This window comes from Rana temporaria, chromosome 5, assembly GCF_905171775.1.
Source record: "Rana temporaria chromosome 5, aRanTem1.1, whole genome shotgun sequence".
NCBI lineage: Eukaryota > Metazoa > Chordata > Amphibia > Anura > Ranidae > Rana > Rana temporaria.
The window spans coordinates 205,054,582-205,075,552 of NC_053493.1; the positions used below are offsets into that span (position 1 = coordinate 205,054,582).

At 41.1% G+C, this 20,971-nt stretch overlaps 1 protein-coding gene across 2 annotated transcripts in view; it reads right to left on the reverse strand.

The window, feature by feature from the left end:
* Nucleotides 1-20,971, reverse strand: part of NFX1 (nuclear transcription factor, X-box binding 1) — a 179,897-nt gene that overhangs the window by 14,312 nt on the left and 144,614 nt on the right. For both annotated transcript variants that reach the window (XM_040353504.1, XM_040353503.1), the window contains exons 17-19: nucleotides 15,605-15,678; nucleotides 13,926-14,027; nucleotides 5,380-5,421 (exon numbers count right to left, since the gene is read on the reverse strand). In XM_040353504.1, the coding sequence (XP_040209438.1) occupies nucleotides 5,380-5,421; nucleotides 13,926-14,027; nucleotides 15,605-15,678 (218 nt within the window). The remainder of the gene's footprint in view (nucleotides 1-5,379; nucleotides 5,422-13,925; nucleotides 14,028-15,604; nucleotides 15,679-20,971) is intronic.

Consider the following 20,971-nt stretch of genomic DNA (forward strand, 5'->3'; position numbering starts at 1 on the left):
AGTATGGTTTAGGTTGGCGCCATTTATACATATTTTCGCACGATTTATTATATTATTTTGCCAGTTGTTAGCACTCTGTAGAAGATGGGTGTTGACTGTCATTCTGCATTTTGTTTGCATTCTCCACTTTCTGTTATGCATAAGTTTGCCTGTTAATAAGCAGTTTTTTTTTTATCTTTATTTTCACATATTCAAATAAGAAACTGTTCAAAATGATGCCAGTTTCATAAGCAACATTAAATAAATAAATAAATAGTGCAGCGCAAATAAATCTAAAATATATGAATAATCAAAAAACATAATCATAAAGTCCATAAAGTGCAAAGTGATAAAGGTGCTCCAAAAATACAATGGTGATAAAAAGTGCAGAAATCTTCATCAGATCTGTGACCCATAGGACAGGATAATCCTCCACCAAGGCTAATGGATGGCCTCTCACCTCAGCAATTCGACCTGTGGCTAGGTCAAAAAGCAATAATCATATCCTCCCAAGTGGCAAGCAGCTTTCAGGGCTCAACTCCAAAAACGTCCACCAGATGGAACCAGCAAGCAATGTACAAATACTCCCATAGATCAATCAATGGACCGAGAAAGTAAAAGGACACACTCTAAGTGTTCACTGCTTAAAAGGTTTAATATTCGAAACACAAACAAAAGAAAAACACTCACATTGTAGTGCACTCTAAACCGAGTGCAAGGATACCGGCTTGTACCGCAGCTCGGAGGCCCGGTTCAGTACAGACAGCGTGTACTGAACCGGGCCTCCGAGCTGCGGTACAAGCCGGTATCCTTGCACTCGGTTTAGAGTGCACTACAATGTGAGTGTTTTTCTTTTGTTTGTGTTTCGAATATTAAACCTTTTAAGCAGTGAACACTTAGAGTGTGTCCTTTTACTTTCTCGGTCCATTGATTGATCTATGGGAGTATTTGTACATTGCTTGCTGGTTCCATCTGGTGGACGTTTTTGGAGTTGAGCCCTGAAAGCTGCTTGCCACTTGGGAGGATATGATTATTGCTTTTTGACCTAGCCACAGGTCGAATTGCTGAGGTGAGAGGCCATCCATTAGCCTTGGTGGAGGATTATCCTGTCCTATGGGTCACAGATCTGATGAAGATTTCTGCACTTTTTATCACCATTGTATTTTTGGAGCACCTTTATCACTTTGCACTTTATGGACTTTATGATTATGTTTTTTGATTATTCATATATTTTAGATTTATTTGCGCTGCACTATTTATTTATTTATTCACATTGAGATATTTTTGGATTATATCTGCAGTGCTGGCTTGCAATTTAGTTTTAATTTAATTTTTTATATATTTCCAGCGCTGAATCACTATTATTATATTTCATAAGCAACATTCACATGCCCAATCATGCTGAGGTGTGGAGCAGCCAATCCTTGGAGAGCTGGAGAATAAGGGGGGATGTGACTTACACAGAATGCCCTTCTAAGCTTGTGCATGAGATAAGGAAATCACCTGTCACTCACAGCAAGGGGGAAGAAATGGACACCCTTTTCTGTGTGTCCCCCTTTTTATCTTACTGAAAAAAAGATAAGGTATTGCTCAGAGCTGAATTAACTGTTCATGGCAAGACTTGGCACAGATGACATGACATCCTCTGCTGTAACAGATATGACTCTTAACCACTTGAGGACCGCCTAACGCCGATATACGTCGGCAGAATGGCACGGCTGGGCACAGGCACGTACAGGTAAGTTGCCCTTTATAGCAAAAAGTAAAAAATATTTAATTTTTTTCAAAATTGTCGCTCTATTTGTTTATAGCGCAAAAATTAAAAACCACAGAGGTGATCAAATACCACCAAAAGAAAGCTCTATTTGTGGGGAAAAAAGGACGCCAATTTTATTTGGGAGCCACGTCGCGCAATTGTCAGTTAAAGCGACGCAGTTCTAAATCGCAAAAAGGGGCCAGGTCCTTTACCTGCATAATGGTCCGGGTCTTAAGCGGTTAAATTACAAAAAAAACGTTTGGGTTTACATTCACTTTAAAGCGGAGGTTCACCCAAAAAAACAAGTATCTAACATTACATTTAGTATACCTCAAACATGTACAGTATGCCGGTGTTTTGTTTTTTTTTGGGGGGGGGGGGGTGTACATACGGTATTATCTGTATTTTCCTCCTGGCTTCCGGGTACTCGCTCCCGTGGGACTGGGCGTTCCTGGGCGGATAAGGCGCGTCACGACTTTCCGAAAGTAGCCGAACCGCGAGTCGGCTCTATACGGCGCCTGCGCACTGACTAGGAGCTGTGTAGAGCTGACTGCGCACAGGCCGTATAGAGCCGACTCGCGGTTCGGCTACTTTCGGAAAGTCGTGACGTGCCCAATCCGCCGGTGGGAGTTTTTCTCAGGCACGTCAATCATATGGGCGACGTCCCAGATGACATTGCGGCACTGCACAGGAACGCCCAGTCCCGAGGGAGCGAGTACCCGGAAGCCAGGAGGAAAATACAGATAATACCGTACATACACCCCCCCCCCCCCCCAAAAAAAAAAAAAAACACCGGCATACTGTACATGTTTGAGGTATACTGAATGTAATGTTAGATACTTGTTTTCTGTGTGAACCTCCGCTTTAAGGTCTCATGCACACTGGACTTTTTACCAGCTGCTTCTAGGGGAGTCTTTTTTTTTCCTGCCTCTAAACTCTCCTGCATGTTAGCACATGTGTCTATGCACACACAGACTTTAAGCAGCATTTAGTGGCAGGAGCTTTTAGGGGCATACCATTTTGACCAATATCTCCCATTTGATTAGTCGGTGACAAGTCAGTGCATCGAGAATGCTGTAATGTAGTTTTTGGTTACACAAAATTGATTCTTTACAGAATATTTCAAATATATACAGCAAGCACACCACATACCAAAAAAGAATGAAGTTTTAATCTTTCTCTAAGCACTACTACGCTATAGGTACAAATATCCAAGGATGTCATATCACATAATACAGCAATGGTATTTGCTACATGTCCTAAATCTCCATCCAAAAAGATTTCATGAATATACATGAAAGTGTGCAGCTGCTGATCATAAATACAGTAATCAGAATAGAATGACCTTAAAGGGAGGGGGAGAGGGAGAGAAAATAACCTAATGTTTCGGGGTGTAGAAACCCCCCTTTCTCAAGAACCTTTTACCTGTTCATTGAAAAATTTCTTGACCAGCTTGTCTTTACCTAGTTGAAATGTTTCACCGACTAACGAAGTAGATTACAAAAACAGAAATAATGTAATGAAGGCTTTATAAAGAGGTCTTGACTTTTTTCTAGCATACCAACGCACAGGTTATCCAACACCTTTTAACTCTATTTTTATAATGTGCTACTGTGCCACAAGGTCATGTCAGAAATATTACCAATGTCTGGGAAAGAGTCAGGCCCTGAATTAGGCCTCATTTACACATGCATTTTTAAGCTTGTGTGAGAGCAGAATTTGCCTGCATTAAATGCACAGATATTCCATGCATCCACATACAAGGATTCAGATTAATATCAATTGGGATGCAGCAGCTGCATGGACACAGCTGCTGTTTCCAATTGGACATTCATATGGGTGCATGTCCCTGAACTTACAATTTCTGTTTTGGGGAAACAAATGCCTAGTTTCCACTGAGTGGTTCGGTACGGTATTTTGTGTGTTTCCATTATGAAAGCGGCCCATACAACAAAACCATACTGCAGCATCCTGGGTCCTGCTTCAGATGTGGGGCCATAGACAATGGTACGGTTCGGTTAGGGTGGAGCTATTGGCTTCACACAATACATTACACTGATTGGTGGTCACGCTAGGAATTTTTTCGAAACCCTGCATGGCCCACAAAGGTTGGACTTGCAGTGAAAACGCTCACCAGAATAGACCAGACCATTCTAACCGTTCCAAACTGTACCGAACCACTCAGTGGAAACTAGGCAAAACTTGCACCCGCTTGGATGTCACGTGGGAACTGCGGTTGTGTTTATACATCTCGTGTAAAAAAAACATGGCCCTCACATGGGTGTACATTTCAGTACGCCTGTGTGATTGAGGCAATACATTCCAGAAGTATGTTGGCACCAAAAGAACTACTGTCAACCATAATGTAATTTGTGCCCATCTTCTGCACTGTACGATAATGGCAGATGAAAGGGTCTGAGGAGTGACAAAGTCAGACCTGAAGCAACAGCATCATTTATCTGCACATATGAACACAACTGCCTTTCGAAGCAGCAATGAAAATGTCACATTTTCAAGTGCCCCCCACAGTTGTACTGAAAGAAGGCACACTAACCTACACTTAATTTATAGGTTTCTCTATGATCTGTGCCCCATGCCATTTAATTCACTGTTACACATGCTCTACTACAATGGAAGTCTGGTAAAAAAAAAAAAATGCTGAAACAGTCTAAACCCTCATGGCGACATCACTGGCTTTCAAGCCTGCCCCGTTGCAATATATTGTACATGTCACATCATATCTTAGTGCGAATCCTCAAAAAGCAAAAAGATTGTGAAACACATTGATCCAAGACACCATATATTGACAGGTATGTTTTAATTTAGTTTTTTTGCTAATTTTCTGTGTCCATCAACTGATGGACACTTTATCTGTACGGAATGTATCAACTTTTAGAATACATTTTTATGGATTTTATGAAGTTTACCCATGAGGTACAAGTATAATCTTTACCCTCACCCCATCTGGATGCCTGGTCATGATTAAAATAAGGGATGGTACCCATAGAGCATTTTTAAAGTTTAACACAAACCCACTCTCTGGTTGTTCTTGATGTGTAGATTTAATATTTTAGATTTCCGAAATCTTTAAGAGGCGTCTCTGTAAAGCATCCGTTTAGCACGATGAACTGACAAGAAGCGTCCGCCAGCAAAGGTTAAAACCCGTAAGTAGCATGTACCGTAGAAGTCTGACAATGGCAGCTTCTAATTAGGTCGCAATAACTGAGCCAAAATAAACTAACGAGCCATGCGATGTGACGTATACCATGGTTCTCTTGAATAAAGCATTTACAGGTCATAAGTCAGCAATCAAATGACTGGATTTTATCAGTCAAATGTTGTATATCAGAATTAGGGACCACCTAATGTATACAAGGGGACTGTCCTGAACTGGACTGAGAGGAGGTCCCGATCAGAAGTGAAATTCCATCCCATTGCCTTTTCATCAAAGATGATCAGTTTGTGTTTGCATTTACTATGGCAGTAGCATTAACTAGTAAAACAGTCAAGTTCTATAAATACACTCTTTAGAAAGGCTGTAATCCGACAGGCTGTCAGTTAAACGTGTCAGAACAGCTTTTCTTACAAAATCTACATAAAATACACAAATCACTTCAAAGAAATGCAAATGCGTACATGCTTACCTGTTTCGTTCCAAAGCCAAGCACTCTTCATCACATTGCAACCTATAATCAGTGCAAAACAAAAGCCAGTCAGTGGGAAGCAGACTGCAGAAGTGCAGAAGGGTACCCATTTACAAGGCCAAATAGCCAACATTTTTTCCACTGCTCATAGTACTTAAACCGCCTACTTGTTCTGACCTTTCACAATTAGCCTAAAAAAACTGTGGCTGTTTGTTTTTTTGCAGATTGCTGTGATAATCAAAAAAAAATTGTACTTTTAGCTTTGAAAAAAATAAATAAATAAATAAAATAAATTAAAAGAGGCAGCCACCCACTCACATTGTTTTTGCAAATACCACAGGCAAATATGACATGGGAATTTGCGTAATGAGAACATCAGTAGCACTTAGAAAGATAATCATTGTTAAACTTCAGGACATGCAAGTGTTGCAAAAAACATGGTGATTAAAAATCAGAAGACATAAGGGTTTTTTCAGGACATACAGATCTGTTATATACAATAGTTGGAGGCATTACATTGAATCGTACTAATACATGTCATTTTATGCAAGTTAAAGAGAAAGTCAATTCCCCTTCTAAAAAAATAAAATTTCACTTAAAAGTTCAGCCAAATTATATATATATATATATATTTTTTTTTTAAAGTCAGCAGCTATAAATACGGCAGCTGCTGACTTTTAGGCTTCATGCACACTGGACGTTAAAATAACGTTATAAAAAATGCCAGTAGCTTTGCAGTGAGTTTTTTAGCGTTTTTTGTTGAAGAAAAACATTTTTTTTTTTTCCAATTAAAAACACTGGTGAGTGACGTTTATCACCGTTAGAGCGTTTTTACAGCTGAAAAACGTCTCTCAGAACCAACTAGTTTTTTTTTTTATGTACTGCTGAAAAACGCCACTGCCCAAAACTGCTGATAACAGACTATGTGTGCATGGACACATAGGATAAGATGGAGAGTTTGACTGTAGAAAAAACGTCTACTGCCAAAAACAGCTTGTAAAAACGTCCAGTGTGCTTGAGGCCTTAAAATAAGGACACTTACCTGGCCAGGGTTCCCAGATTAGAATTTTAAAATATGACGTATATACCGAGTTGTGTGTATTATAACAGAGGGGCTGCCAGAAATTGAGAAAAACAACAAAAACTTTACTGACACACGGAATAGCGGCAGAGGTGGGGGAAGACTGGGGGCTGACGGAGGTACGTAACCTGACCATGGTACCAAGATGATTACTGCGGTACATACAACCAGTTTTTTTTTTTACTAAAAAGTTTAAAAACACAAGTTTATAATATAAAAATAAATAAGAAAAAAAATAATTTAAAGCGAGCTTGTCCCCGCGAGCTCACGCAGCAAAGAAAACGCTTATGGAAGTTGTGCCGCCATATGTAAACAGTGTTCAAATCTCACACGTGAAGTATCGCCGCGATCGTCAGAGCGAGAGAAATAATTCTAGCCGTAAACCTCCTCTGCTACTCTAATCTGGACACCGTAAAACATTTTAAAGCATAGAGTATGGCGATTTTTAAGTACCGGAATTTTTCGCCATTCCACGAGTGCGTACAATTATAAAGCATGACATGTTTAGTATCTATTCACTCGTAACATCTTTCACATTATCCACTTCCCGCCCGGCCTATGGCCGATTTACGTCCGGCAAGTGGTTCTGAAATCCTGACAGGACGTCCTGCAGGATTTCATGCCGCGCGCGCGCCTGTGGGGGCGCGCAGCACGGCGATTGGTGATGCGGGGTGTCAGTCTGACACCCTGCATCTCTGATCTCGGTAAAGAGCCTCCGGCGGACACTCTTTATCACGTGATCAGCTGTGTCCAATCACGATGTAAACAGGAAGAGCCGTTGATGGCTCTTCCTCACTCGCGTCTGATAGACGCGAGTATAGGAGAGCCGATCGGCGGCTCTCCTGACAGGGGGGGTTCGCGCTGATTGTTTATCAGCGCAGCCCCCCCTTGGATCGCCACACAGGACCACCAGGGAAGCCCACCCTGGACCACCAGGGTGGGCCAAAAAAAAGCTTTTAAAAAAAAAAAAAAAAAAAAAAAAGATGCCAATCAGTGCCCACACATGGGCACTGACTGGCAACATGGGTAGATCAGTGCTGCCACCCCAAGTGTCCATCAGTGCCACCCCAAGTGTCCATCAGTGCCACCCCAAGTGTCCATCAGTGCCACCCCACAGTGCCCATCCATGCCCAGTGCCCACCTATCAGTGCCCATCTGTGCCACCCATAAGTATCCAGTGCCACCCATAAGTATCCATCAGTGCCACCCATCAGTGCCGCCCATGTGTGCCCATCAGTGCCGCATACCAGCACCGCCAATCAGTGCCACCTCATCTGTGCCCGTCAGTACTACATCATCGATGTCCATCAGTGCCATCTCATCGGTGCCCATCAGTGCCGCCATATCAGTGCCCGTAATTGAAAGACAAAACTTACTTACAAAAAAATTAACAGAAAAAAATAAAAACGTAATTTTTTTTCAAAACTTTCAGTCTTTTAGTTGTTGCGCAAAAAAAAACAAAAAACGCAGAGGTGATCAAATACCACCAAAAGAAAGCTCTATTTGTGGGGGAAAAAAGGACGCCAATTTTGTTTGGGAGCCACGTCGCACGCACGCGCAATTGCCATTCAAAGTGCGACAGTGCTGAAAGCTGAAAATTGGCTTGGGCGGAAAGGTACGTAAGTGCCTGGTATGGAAGTGGTTATACCAAAAAATTGGGCCAACTTTACTTTTACATTTTTTTTTAATTCATGAAAGTTAATTTTTCCAAAAAAAGTTGCGTTTAAAAAACACCTCTGCAAAAATACCTTGTGACATAAAATATTGCAACAATCTCCATTTTATTCTCTAGATTCTCTGCTAAAAAATATAACGTTTGGGGGTTCAAAGTAATTTTCTAGCAAAAAATAGATTTTAAACTTGTAAACACCAAATGTCAGCAATAGGCTTAGCCATGAAAGGGTTAAAAGGAACAGGGTTTTTTTTTTTTTTTTAGGATTACAGGGACTACAAGTCTAGTAAAGCAATATGACTCGCCAACATATTTGTAATTAAACTACTGCCATAATCAAAAATGACATACAAGATACAGCCCTCTGCTAGCATCAACAAAGCCATTTAAGGTTGGAGTTCAATTTATAGAACATGGTTTTATTGCCTGCTCCTCCTATCAATATATCTGTTATTTTTCCACTTCTTTTAACATTTGACCCTCACAGCAGGGATAAATGCCCTGCCTTCTTGTCTGAACTTCTGAAGTGCAAGGTTTAATGACTTGATGAGCCACGCTTCTCCACTTGGTGGTCTTGCTCTAAAATTAGGCCATCATTAAACTGCATATTTCAAATAGGTAGTCTGGTGACTGGCAGGTCCTAGTCGGAAACTCCAGAGGTAACACTCTGTCCATGACTCAATAGACTAAAAAAAAAAAAAAAAAAGAAGAAGAAGAAGATTGGAAGTCTCTCACTATACCACCCCCCCCCCCCCCCCCCACATTAGGCAATGGGTAACAAAGTTCAATTTCACCATGAGGCTGGAAGAGGCTCTTGGCTACTGCCAGGATGCACCACATAAAAAAAAGGAAGGGACTAGCATAGCGTAAAACCCTTAAAATGTAATAAGTAACATAAAAATGCACACTTACATCGAAGTGTTGAGATAAGGCATATAAAATATAATCGAGCAACAGATACATTCGATTCAGCAGCCCGTATCTTCCGGGTCTGGCGCACATTCCTCAACGTTTCGTCACTAGGAGGGATCCTGTGAGCACGTCCCTCTAGCGACGAAACGTTGGGAGGGACGACGTTCTGATGTCACCGCGTTGTGCGCCAGACCCGGAAAATACGGGCTGCTGAATCGAAAAACAGGCCGGCTCGATTGTATTTAATATGCCTCATCTCACTTCTTCGATGTAAGTGTGCATTTTTATGTTACCTATTACATTTTTAAGGGTTTTACGCTATGCTAGTCCCCTTTTTTTTTATGTGGTGCATCCTGGATTGCCAAGTTGTTTGAGACATCTATGCAATATTGAACCACACTGAGGGATTTTTGCTACCAATAGAGACCCAAGGCTGGGATATCAACTATAAAATGCGCATATTGATCTCCTACAATTCGAGATCACGTCCATCTGGTAAGCAGCAGAGTTATTGTTTGGTGGAGGCACTATCCTGTCAGCACTTTTTCCTGGACTATTGAATTCGTTGAACACTGGGGATATTGAAGTTTATATGGACACTCTGCATTCATTTTTATTATATTAATTTTTTTTTTTTACCTTTGACGCTTTGTTAATGGTATTCCTAAGAGGTGTTATTTTTTGGTTCACACGGACCGCTATTTATTCACTTGATAATTCTCAGGTTTCTACCCAATTTAGGAAATAACCCCTTCTTGTTATCCTATTGAGGTGTCTTGGACCTATTTACAGATAATTTTTTTTCACTCAGTGTTTCATAATTTTAATTGATATTTACCATATCTAGCATTTCATTATCACTAATGTCACATTTTAGCTTACAACAGCGCAGCTCTTCCTTGGACTATATAATAGCGGCCTCCAATTGTGAGATATTATCCTCAATAAGACCTACCTGTTCACTTGTGGTGAACTGGAATTAAACCCACTTTCGGCTATCACCACACCTAATGTTCCCTTTTAATTGTAATAATGGTTATTACTGACATAACATGTACCACGACTTCATAGTCAATAATACTCATTGCTACTTTACAGTCATCTTATCAGTTTGGATTTGTATATATTTCTTGTTGTGCCATGCCTTAAACATAATTTTTTTTTTTTAATTAAAACACTTTGGCCTTTAGGCTACCTTGCTTTGAAAACATTGCGCCTGGGACCCATCCCCTCTTTCACCATTGAGAAAAGTTTTTCATCGATTGTAATATGCAGGGCTTTTTTTCTGGGGGAACTTGGGGGAACTCAGTTCCACCACCTCTGGCTCAGACCCTTTGGTGCCTGCTCACCACAATCACTGGTAAACACAGAGGTCTGGTTTCTGTATTTACAAGTGACAGCTCTGCACTCTGTGTGTAACCCCCCTGAACTCTGTACCCTGTATGTAATGCAACCCTGGTATTCAATGCCCCTTAAGACCCTTCTACTGTTTGTGAAATCTTAACGGGGTCATGGTTGAGTTCCTGCACCTATTTTCTGAGAAAAAAAGCTCTGGTAATATGAGTTATGAATGAGGGAGAGAATTCTGTGACTTTTTAGACTCTCCATTTACAAATGGTGTCACATGCAGTGAAAGCAAAAAAACAAAACAAAAAAATTTTGACGAAGGAGGGAGGAGAGGGTGGATCCTTGGAGCAACATTTTCACAGCAGCTCAGATTGGAGCCCAAAGCTATTGCCCCCTGTGTGCTCGATTACAGAGACAGGAAGAGGGTGGGACATCACTGCAGTAGGTGTACCAAGCCCTCCTGCGCTAAGCTGGCTATCACTATTATCAGTGTTACCACCTCCTGGATTCTACGCAAAAGTAATAGTTAAATCAGGGGGAAGGCGTAGATTAAGGAGAACTGGTCCCCAATGTGTTAGCAGCGCATCTCCCCCTATTGCCAATGAGAATTATCCTGCACACAACCTGTCCAACTTGTTGTAGAACCTGGAATCCAGTAAAGCCACCATCAGAGTTCCCTGGCAGATTGCTGAGAATGTCTTGAGATGCAGGGACCACTGTTCTGGTATTGGTAGCCGACAACTGAGAAAAAAACCCCACCAGTTTTGCTTTACCTGGAATATGTACTGGTGTTAGACAGGACATGTTCTTCTGCCCCAGACAGAATGTGGTTCACCTTTTCCTGAGGTGCATGACTCCTGGTGCAACCCTGGTGGTCGATATAGACCACTGCAGTGGTATTGGACTGAACACAGACCACAAACCTATGCAACTGGATCGTCCAATAATCCAGAGCAAAGTTCCTGATGAGCCTGGAAAACTGGCACTTAAAAGATGTGTCATTGAGGATTATGGACACCCGAAATCTACCTCTTGCAGAAAGACCATCGCTGATTGAACTGATCCCATCTGAAATAGGAGGATGGTTAGAAATTTGTATAGTGCCTTGAGATCCAAGATGGACCTCATGTCTCCATTTGGTTTTGGGGCTGCTAGTGTGATGTTTTTTTACAATACAAGCCCATAACTTCTGCTCCAAGAGCAAATGCAAGGCAAAAGGCCGATAACTGCGGCGAACCCCCAAAGGTCCCAAAGAAGTGTACTTATCCTACCAGGTTTCTGCCAGAATCAAACTAAAGAGATGAACCGTTTCAGAGACTGCCCTAGCATCCACTGGCCTGAGATACCCTCAAAACACAGCAGTCTCATATGCCTCACTCTGGAGGGGAAAGGTTACAGCACCTGGTATTCCCAGACAGTCTCCCATGCAAGTACTAACCAGGCCAAATCCTGCCTAGGCTCTGAGATTAGGTGCATTCCAGGTGATGCGGCTGAATCCCATTGCAGCGGTCAATGCCGCTGCTAAATTTTCCTGGCATTCTAACATGTCAGGATTTGTTGCAATCCCAAACACAGTGGTTTAGAGGTATAACAAGCTAATAATGTAGCGACTATACAGTCTTGCAGGGATACAGGTCCATGTTGGTCTACAGCTATGCACGCACAGATACAGTTTATGCAAGTATACAGTTCATGCAGTGTGCAACTATGCTCTTATGCCCCTACATAGCCATGCAGATATGCAATTGTACAAGGGTGCAGTTCTACAATTATGCAGGTATGCATGCAATAATGTAATACTATACTGCACCTGGCCCACTTTCTAGAAGCGTATGGTTTCCATCAAAGAACTATGACCAAATACCCTTCTAGCCCCATACTAGTTTTGTAGAACTAGCCAAGCACAAATGCAACAAAAGCACCCTGAATGCAGCCTCTATGCCGCTTCAGTGCAGCCTAAATGTAGGTTCCTGCAAATCAATGCAAGCTACTCTGGAGACAACTCCTTTGTGTTGTACAAACCCCCCTGCATTATGCAGACAAATCCAGTGTATAATCGTGTCCTGTCAGCTTCCCACAGGTAGTACTAACAAATCCTCATCCAGCCATAGCATCTCCATGTCCCTGCTGTTTCCCAGGAGCCTCACTAACCATTCAGTCCACATGTGCCTGAAAGCATAAGGAAAATGGCTGCCCTTCTACATGCCTCCACTGCACATGAGTAGGCTATACAGAGGGGCCCTGGGCCCTGTAGAACACTGCAGATCAATACACCTTATGCAAAACACAAAGCCTGACCAGCCAGATCAAAACAGCACATTGCCCCCAGCGCTCACCTGGAGAATGACCAGAAGTCAGATTTGTTTTATTTATTTTTTAAAGAAACACTGCAAATGTAAACTTACTATTCCCACCGCAGGAATTTGAATCATAACAGGAGTCCAACCTTGGCCCATCACGATGGGCTCTGTCATAAAAGACCTTCAAGGACTTGGTCCCCCTTAATCTGGGGACCACTCCCCTGGACGCATATATGACCCTGCTGAAAGCACATTGGTCAGAACAAACACTGCACAGGATTCCAGCTAGGTCCAGTGCTGTAAGGCTGCATTACAGGCAAACCTGGAGGATTCTTCTCTCCTATCCAATAAGGCTTGGGTACCATCCGTTTTAGCCAACCACCCTTTGAATGGTTCAGATTTCAGTCCTTGATACACTGAAGAACGTTTTTCAGACCTCCAGCATATGCAGCACACCACGAACCATCACCTTACAGAAACTGGTGAAAAAAACTAGGCATTTCCTGTACAGGAGGACTTGCTGTTTAATTGATCTGTCAGTGTCCATTCACCTATAGGTGGCGCATAACCCACATGATTATAACCTGCTCTGTGTCCCATGACGTACAATAAAGAAATGCTGAATCCATTTTGAAATCTCATACCAACAGTGGAATATTCCCCAGGACAACAACCAGAAAATAACTAAAACTGACAAATGTGCACATAACCTGACCCAAGTGTGTCATGATGGGTCCATATTCCTCGCTCGTCTATTGTTTAGTCAGGTTCTGCTCAGCACTTTGTGTCAATCCAAGTAATCTTCCAGCAGTCTGTGTCCAGTACATTTTAGTGGTTTAAAAATTTTAATTGGACGCCTATCTACAAAGTGAGTTCTCTTGTTACTCGCCTTAGTGTAAGGAACAGCAATCTGTGTTGAGAATACAAAAGCTGCCTATAGCCTTTTTGTCATATGGAGATCAGCCTGCTATGAATGTCCACTGACTCATGGCAGTGCCCATAGATGCTGTGGTTGTTGTGTGATCCAAAAATCAACCAGTACCTTTGATTCAGCTGCTTTTGAAAGGCTAGTGCCCTGGCTGTCATGCTAAGCGTCTTGCTTTAATGCTATAAGTCACTAACTCAAAACAAGCATACAGATAGGGAAAGCGAAAGAAAAGTCCTCATCTGAAAATATGATCTGAAAAGATGTTCTGGGTCTTCTTGCATTGAAAAGACCAACACATTGCCTTACCTCGTTTGCTTAATTTCCTTTTTGGTGACAAGTTTTCCAATATCCACTGAATCCCCCAGTTGCATTTCAGATAGCTTTGCTGCCATAGATATAGCCGCTATTCTACAAAACAAAAGTGCATGGGTAAGAATTGAAATCCCTCAATACTCACTTCCCTTTTATTTTAGCTTTTTAGACAACAGGTATGTAAAGTCAGTCATAACTTATGTATGATAATTATAGCTTGGTATAATCAAAATTTCCACTCACCTGCTCACATTTGGCAAGTGGAAATTAGCTGAGGGTGCTTCCGGCAGGCGGAGTTGAATGGGAACCGATTCTCCTCCCAGCAATCGGCCAGGAAACTGTGGGGAAGGGAGGAGATGAAAAGGAGAGCCAGGCCGGATCACACAGAAAGGGAATGCCTCTTGTGACACAGCTTGGCTCTGAAACGCTGGCCATTGTCAAAGTCCCGCCTCCTGGTCCAGCTTCTATGATAGACAGCACACTAGCCCACTTCCGGAAATTTGAAGTAGTGTGATGTCCATCATAGGAGCCTGTCCAGGAGGTGGGATGTTGCTTGACAGCAGCTGGAATTTCAGAGCCAAGCTGTGTAACAGAAGGAGTTCCCCTCTCAGTGTGATCCAGTTTCCTAGCAAATTGCTGGGAGGAGAATAGGCTTCCATGAGGCTGCGCTGATGGGCACCGATAGTTGTTGATAATATTTCGTTTTGTAAATTAATTCTGCATAAAACATTTAACAGTGTAATTTCACAAGATCATTTACAAAGGCATGTTTATGGGCAGAATTATGGGCGGGGCAGGGGTTGGGTGGGACAACCAGTGGCGAGGAACTCTTAAAGTGTGTTTGTTAGGATGCATTAAGGTGAAAAAAAAGAAACAAAGCTTTACAACCCCTTGATCGCCCCCTAGTGTTAACACCTTTCCTGCCAGTGACATGTAAAAAAACAAAAAAAGTGTCAAGTGTTCGATCTGTCCGCCATAATGTCGCAGTCCCGATAAAAAAGCAGATCGCCGCCATTAGTAAAAAAATAAAAATAAACATATAATAAAAAAAGACCATAAATTCTATCCCCTATTTTGTAGGCGCTTTAACTTTTGCGTAAACCAATCAATAGACGCTTATTGCGATTTATCATGTAAAAAAAATGTTTTTTATGATAGCAAAAAGTAAAAGATAGTGTTTTTTTCAAAATTGTCGCTGTTCTTTTGTTTATAGCGCAAAATAAAAACTGCAGAGGTGATCAAATACCACCAAAAGAAAGCTCCATGTGTAGGGGAGAAAAAAAGGACGCAAATGTTGTTTGGGTACAGCATCGCACAACAGCGAAATTGTCAGTTAAATTGACGCAGTGCCAAATTGTAAAAAGTGCACTGGTCAGGAAGGGGGTAAAATCTTCCAGGGGGCGAAGCAGTTAAAATAAACTTGTCATGAGAGGCGTGGATGCTGCCATTGCTAGTCTACCGAAAATGCTAGATGCCTGGCTGTGTCTGACTACTTTTGAGTCACAGGCCCCCAACAAATATCCTGGAATTAAAAGTGTCAAAGTGATAAGGGAATACGCATCCTCAAGGAGGTTGTCAGCAATAGCAGGCTCTTTAAATCATATTTTATGACAGTTTGTCTTTACCACATACGATTTATGCTAGAAAGAAAGAGTAAAAACTGAGATATGAACCTTTGATAGGCTGAGGAAGCCACTGGGCAAACCACTTTCTCTTTCCTCCTTCCACATTCACACTGGAGCTCTACCTGAGGGACAGATAAGGGACATTAAAACAAATGTGAGATTTCAACTCATTATGACATTGTTATATAAACTAAATCATAAACCAAACTTTATATTAGAAAAAATATCCTATGATTACCAACAAATAATTAAAACCGGCAACTGCTCTATATCACCGGTTTAAAAAAATAAAAAATAAATGTTGTTACAGAACATTACTTTTACTATAATATAGAGCTGCATGTTTCTAGCCAAAATGAGAATCACAATTTTTTTTGCTTAGAATAAAGATCACGATTCTCGCAGTGTAAAATCTTCCACATTATACAAAAAAATTTGGGCCAAATTTACTGGTTAGTTTTTTTTTTTTTTTTTTTTATTATTCATTAAAGTAATTTTTTCCCCAAAAATTGCATTTGAAAGACCGCTGCACAAATACAGTGTGACCTAAAATATTACAACAAAATTAAAATCACGATGACGATTGACTATTAATCGTGCAGCTCTACTAAAACATTCATAAAAATTCTGACTTTATAATTCACTTTACAAGAAAATATTACTCACAAAAAAAACGAAATCTTGCCATCAATAACTCCATTTTTAATAAGACACTCTTCAGAATTCTTACATGACAAATATCTGAATGCGACAGTCTCACATACCAGTTGTAAACAGGTACATGAACTTGGGGCAAGTCCCACGTGTGGTGGAGCATTTAGATCTTAGTGCCCGTACAGACACCATGTCATCAAAACAAACATACACAGTAGCACCTCATTTCTATTTTACTAGTCCTATGATGGGGGGGGGGGGGGGGGACCACCATATTTACAGCTCTAAAAGTTGCAATTGGGGAAAAAAAAAAAAAAAAAACGACCTGGCTACCTGATAAAAGTGGAGTATAGGGCCTGGTAGCAAAAGGGTTAAAGGGAAAAATTATTTTATTGTCATTCATAAATTGGCCATCCAAACGCAGACCAACAGAGGGATGGTCAACACAGCAGGAAAGGGGTAATAGACCCCAAAAAGAAGAAAGAAAAAAAAAACTGAAAACCGAGGATGACCTGCAGTTTAAAGTGCCATTTGAAGGACCCAATGTCCCAAAAGCAAGCATTAGTTGAGGCCTGGTTATTCACATACCACCAGGTCCATAAATATTGGGACATTGACACAATTCTAGTCTTTTTAGCTCTATACACCACAGTGGATTTGAAATTAAACAAGATGTGCATTAACCGCAGACTTTCAGCTTTAATTTGAGGGCATTTACATCTAAATCGGGTGAACGGTGTAGGAATTACAACAGTTTGTATATGTGCCTCCTAATTTTTAAAGGAACCAAAAGTAATGGGACAATTGGCTGCTCAGCTGTTTCATGGCCAGGTGTGTGTTATTCCCTCATTATCCCATTTACAAGGAGCAGATAAAAGGTCCAGGAGTTAATTCCAAGTGTGCTATTTGCATTTGGAATCGGTTGCTGTCAACTCTCAATATGAGATCCAAAGAGCTTTCACCATCGGTGAAGCAAGCCATCTTTAGGCTGAAAAAACAAAACCATCAGAGAGATGGCAAAAACATTAGATGTGGCCAAATCCACTGTTTGGAACAGCCTTAAAAAGAAAGAATGCACCGGTGAGCTCAGCAACACCAAAAGACCCAGAAGACCATGGAAAACAACTGTGGTGGATGACCAAAGAATTCCTTCCCTGGTGAAGAAAACACCCTGCAGAACAGTTTAGGGCTGCAACTAATGATTATTTTCATAATCGATTAGTTGGCCGATTATTGTTTCGATTAATCGACAAATCGGATCATCTTAAAGCGGGGGTACACCCTAAAATTACAATATAAAGTTACATCCAGCATACTGCTGACATCTACAGTATGCTGGATTTTTTTTTTGTACCGCTGTACTTACGGTTTTATGCTATTTTCATGGTGCTTCCGGCTTCTCGCTCCCCCGGGGAGTAGGCGTCCCTTAGATGTTTGACATTCGGGTAAAGCGCGTCATCGCCTTCTGAAAATATCCGAGGGGGACTCGGGAATTTACGGCGCCTGCGCAGTCAGCTCTACACGACAGGCGCAGTATAGTGCCGATTCCCTGTCGGATATTTTCGGAAGGCGATGATGCGCTTTACCCGCACGTCAATCGTCTCCTGGGAGCAGAGTGCGGCTGAAGACAGGTAAGTACACATTGAAAAAAAAATGACAACGCTACAAGCCTTTATTAATGCTGCAGATAGGTTAGCAAAAAAGTTAATTTTGAGGGCGAACCTCCGCTTTAAAAAAAAAGTGTGGTGTACAATTTAGTTAATATGTAAATAAAAAAAAAAAAGGCCATTTATTCTTAAATATCCATATGCAATGGTAAATATAAATAACCAACTACAGTAATTGCAATGCCTTCTATTACCTCCACTTTCTCTGGGTTCAGATGCTGATCTTCCCTGCACAGAGTCTTTAAAGTGATTTTTTTTTTTTTTTAAACAAACTTGTTATACTTACCTTCTCTGTGTAATGGTTTTGCACAGAGCAGCCCAGATCCTTCACTTCTGGGGTCCCTCACAGATGCTTCTGGCTCCTCCTGCCTTCAGAGTACCTCAATAGCAAGCTGCAAAGTATAATATAGAGCGTCCGCTATAGAAAGGTAAAAAAAAACTTCTGCCATTAGAACCACTCACTTCCTGCCTAGGACATGTCCCATGAGGCATTGCTCCTCACACTTTCACATTCACAAATTCTCAGGCACTTAGTGACATGCATGGATGGTGTACTGAGCTGTATATTTGCTGCACTGTATTTCCTGGTATGTAAACCAATAATGCATTCTATATGCAGGCCAACTGATCAACTGGCCGATTAATCGATTATGAAAATAGTTGACAACTATTTTCATAATCGATTAGTCGTCGATATATTAGTTGTTTCGGCCCTAGAACAGTTAGCCAGATCAAGAACACTCTCCAGGAGGTAGGTGTATGTGTGTCAAAGTCAACAAGAGAAGACTTCACCAGAGTGAATACAGAGGGTTCACCACAAGATGTAAACCATTGGTGAGCCTCAAAAACAGAAAGGCCAAACTGTTCCCACAAAGTTGGGAGCATGACATTTTCCGCACTCCTGAACCCTGCGTCTCCAATAACGTTTGTGCGCTGCTAGGGATAGCAGCACACACAATTTTTATTGGAGACTGCTCAGACTATGGCTGAGTGCAGATACAACCGGCCTTTTGAGGGCAACCAAACTGCTAATGCAGCCCCCAATGAACTTGAGTTTGACACCACTGTCCTAGGGGGTTTATCGATGTGAGGAGGAGCCACAAGTGTCGTTGGGAGACCCCAGAAGAGGAGGATCGGACCCACACTGTGCAAAAACTAACTGCACAGTAGAGGCAATTATGATTTTTTTTTTTTTTAAATGACAAACAAAACAATTGTTTACAATCACTTTAAGAGTTCACCTTCACTGGAACTAAGGGACCAAGCCCAACCCCTGAAAAACAACCCCACACCATAATCCCTCCTCCACCAAACGATTTGGACCAGTGCACAAAGCAAAAACCATAAAGACATGGAATGAGCGAGTTTGGGTTTGAAGAACTTGACTGGCCTGCACAGAGTCCTAAGCTCAACCCGATAGAACACCTTTGGGATGAATTGGAGCAGAGACTGAGCCAGGATATGTCCACATCAGAGCCTGATCTCACAAATGCGCTTCTGGATGAATTGTCAAACATTTCCATAGACAATTCTAAACCTTGTGGCCAGCCTTCCCAGAAGAGTTAAGTTATAGCTGCAAAGGGTGGGCCAACCCATCATGTGCGTGCAATACTTTGATAATATAGTGTATAAGCAGCTGTTGATCAAAGAAGAAGAAGAAAAAAAAAATAATAACATCAAGGAGCAGAGCTGAAGAAAACAATCACTTCTGAGGACAGAAAGAAACGAGCAGAATGGTTGCAATTGGTGGGGGCCATCCTGTGCTGGCTAGCTTTCTTTTTTGCCATTGTGTATTTCTCCTGTAGGTAGCAGTATAACACCGACAGTCTAAGAAGTCCTGTGTCCCTCAAAGGAGAATTTTTTGGCAGAAAAATATTCACACGCATAGTATTTTCCCCTCACATGAAACGCATATCAAACCATGCACTTTATGAAAGGTCAAGCAATATATCTTACATACTCACAGAATGATTTTGGAAGATTTTAATGCAATTAAAAAAGCACTAGCACAAAACATATGTATTGTGAAGTAATCAGTAAATATACTAGTCTAATAAACTAGTGAAACCTTTTTTTCAAATTCATTGACAAAGCAATGCTACTGCATGCCAAGATAACATTTTTTTGGTGTCTGTTTATATCTGCATTTCTCTTTCATGCGTCTTGGAAAAAATACTGTTTTGTGCTTTTTTTTTTTTTAGTGAGACAATTCAGGTTTTTGGTCTTCTAGTCTTCAATATGAGCACATGAAAAATAATTTAAAAGAAAAAAAATATGCAAAAAAATTAAATAAAAAAAATGCAGACCCACAATTATGAACCCAATCTTAAAAAGTATAACACAAAAAGGTAAACTTTCTTTTGTTAGCTTTAAATAGAATGAAGAGGGATTTGAACACCTGTGAGATTTACATTACTGTCCGTGTCCCTTTTAGAGAGATTCACCCACTTGGTTTTGCCCGTTTACACTGAATTTTGGGCTGTCTCTAGAACAAAAATAGGAGAAATTTGGTCACCCCCAAAGATTCCCTCACTTTGGAGGGATTTCCTTTCACTTCCCGTTTTAACTGGGACAGGAAGTTAAGTGAAATCTCCCCAATAGGGCACAGATGGCAAAAATAAAACCAACAGGGTTTATAACCTCTCCCTTACTCTGTATAAAAAAAAAAAAAAAAAAAAAAAAGTATTCCCTTTAATTCTACTTTACATGGATATTCCACATATAAAGTTTTTTTTGCTTGCTGTTAAATACACTGAGCTCATCTAAAGCTGCAATTGTGTGAATGAAACTTTAGAGGCTATGCAGCCTACTGTTTGAGGAACCACAGGTTTTGCCACACAAAACCCAACTCATGCCAATGTTTCTGAATGATACCCCAACTTACGTGGTCAGTTCACCACATGACATGCATTTTCTCACCCTGAAAGCTTAGATGTGGAACATCTATGCACTGTGGTTTGTTCTGTTGGAAAATAATGTTATCTTGCAGTGCACTGGCAGAGCGCAAAGGTTAAGTGCCTTACAGCTCCTGGCCAATTCCCTTCTCAGTGTTTCTTTCCTAAACTACTGGTCTTTACAAAAAATAAATTAGAGA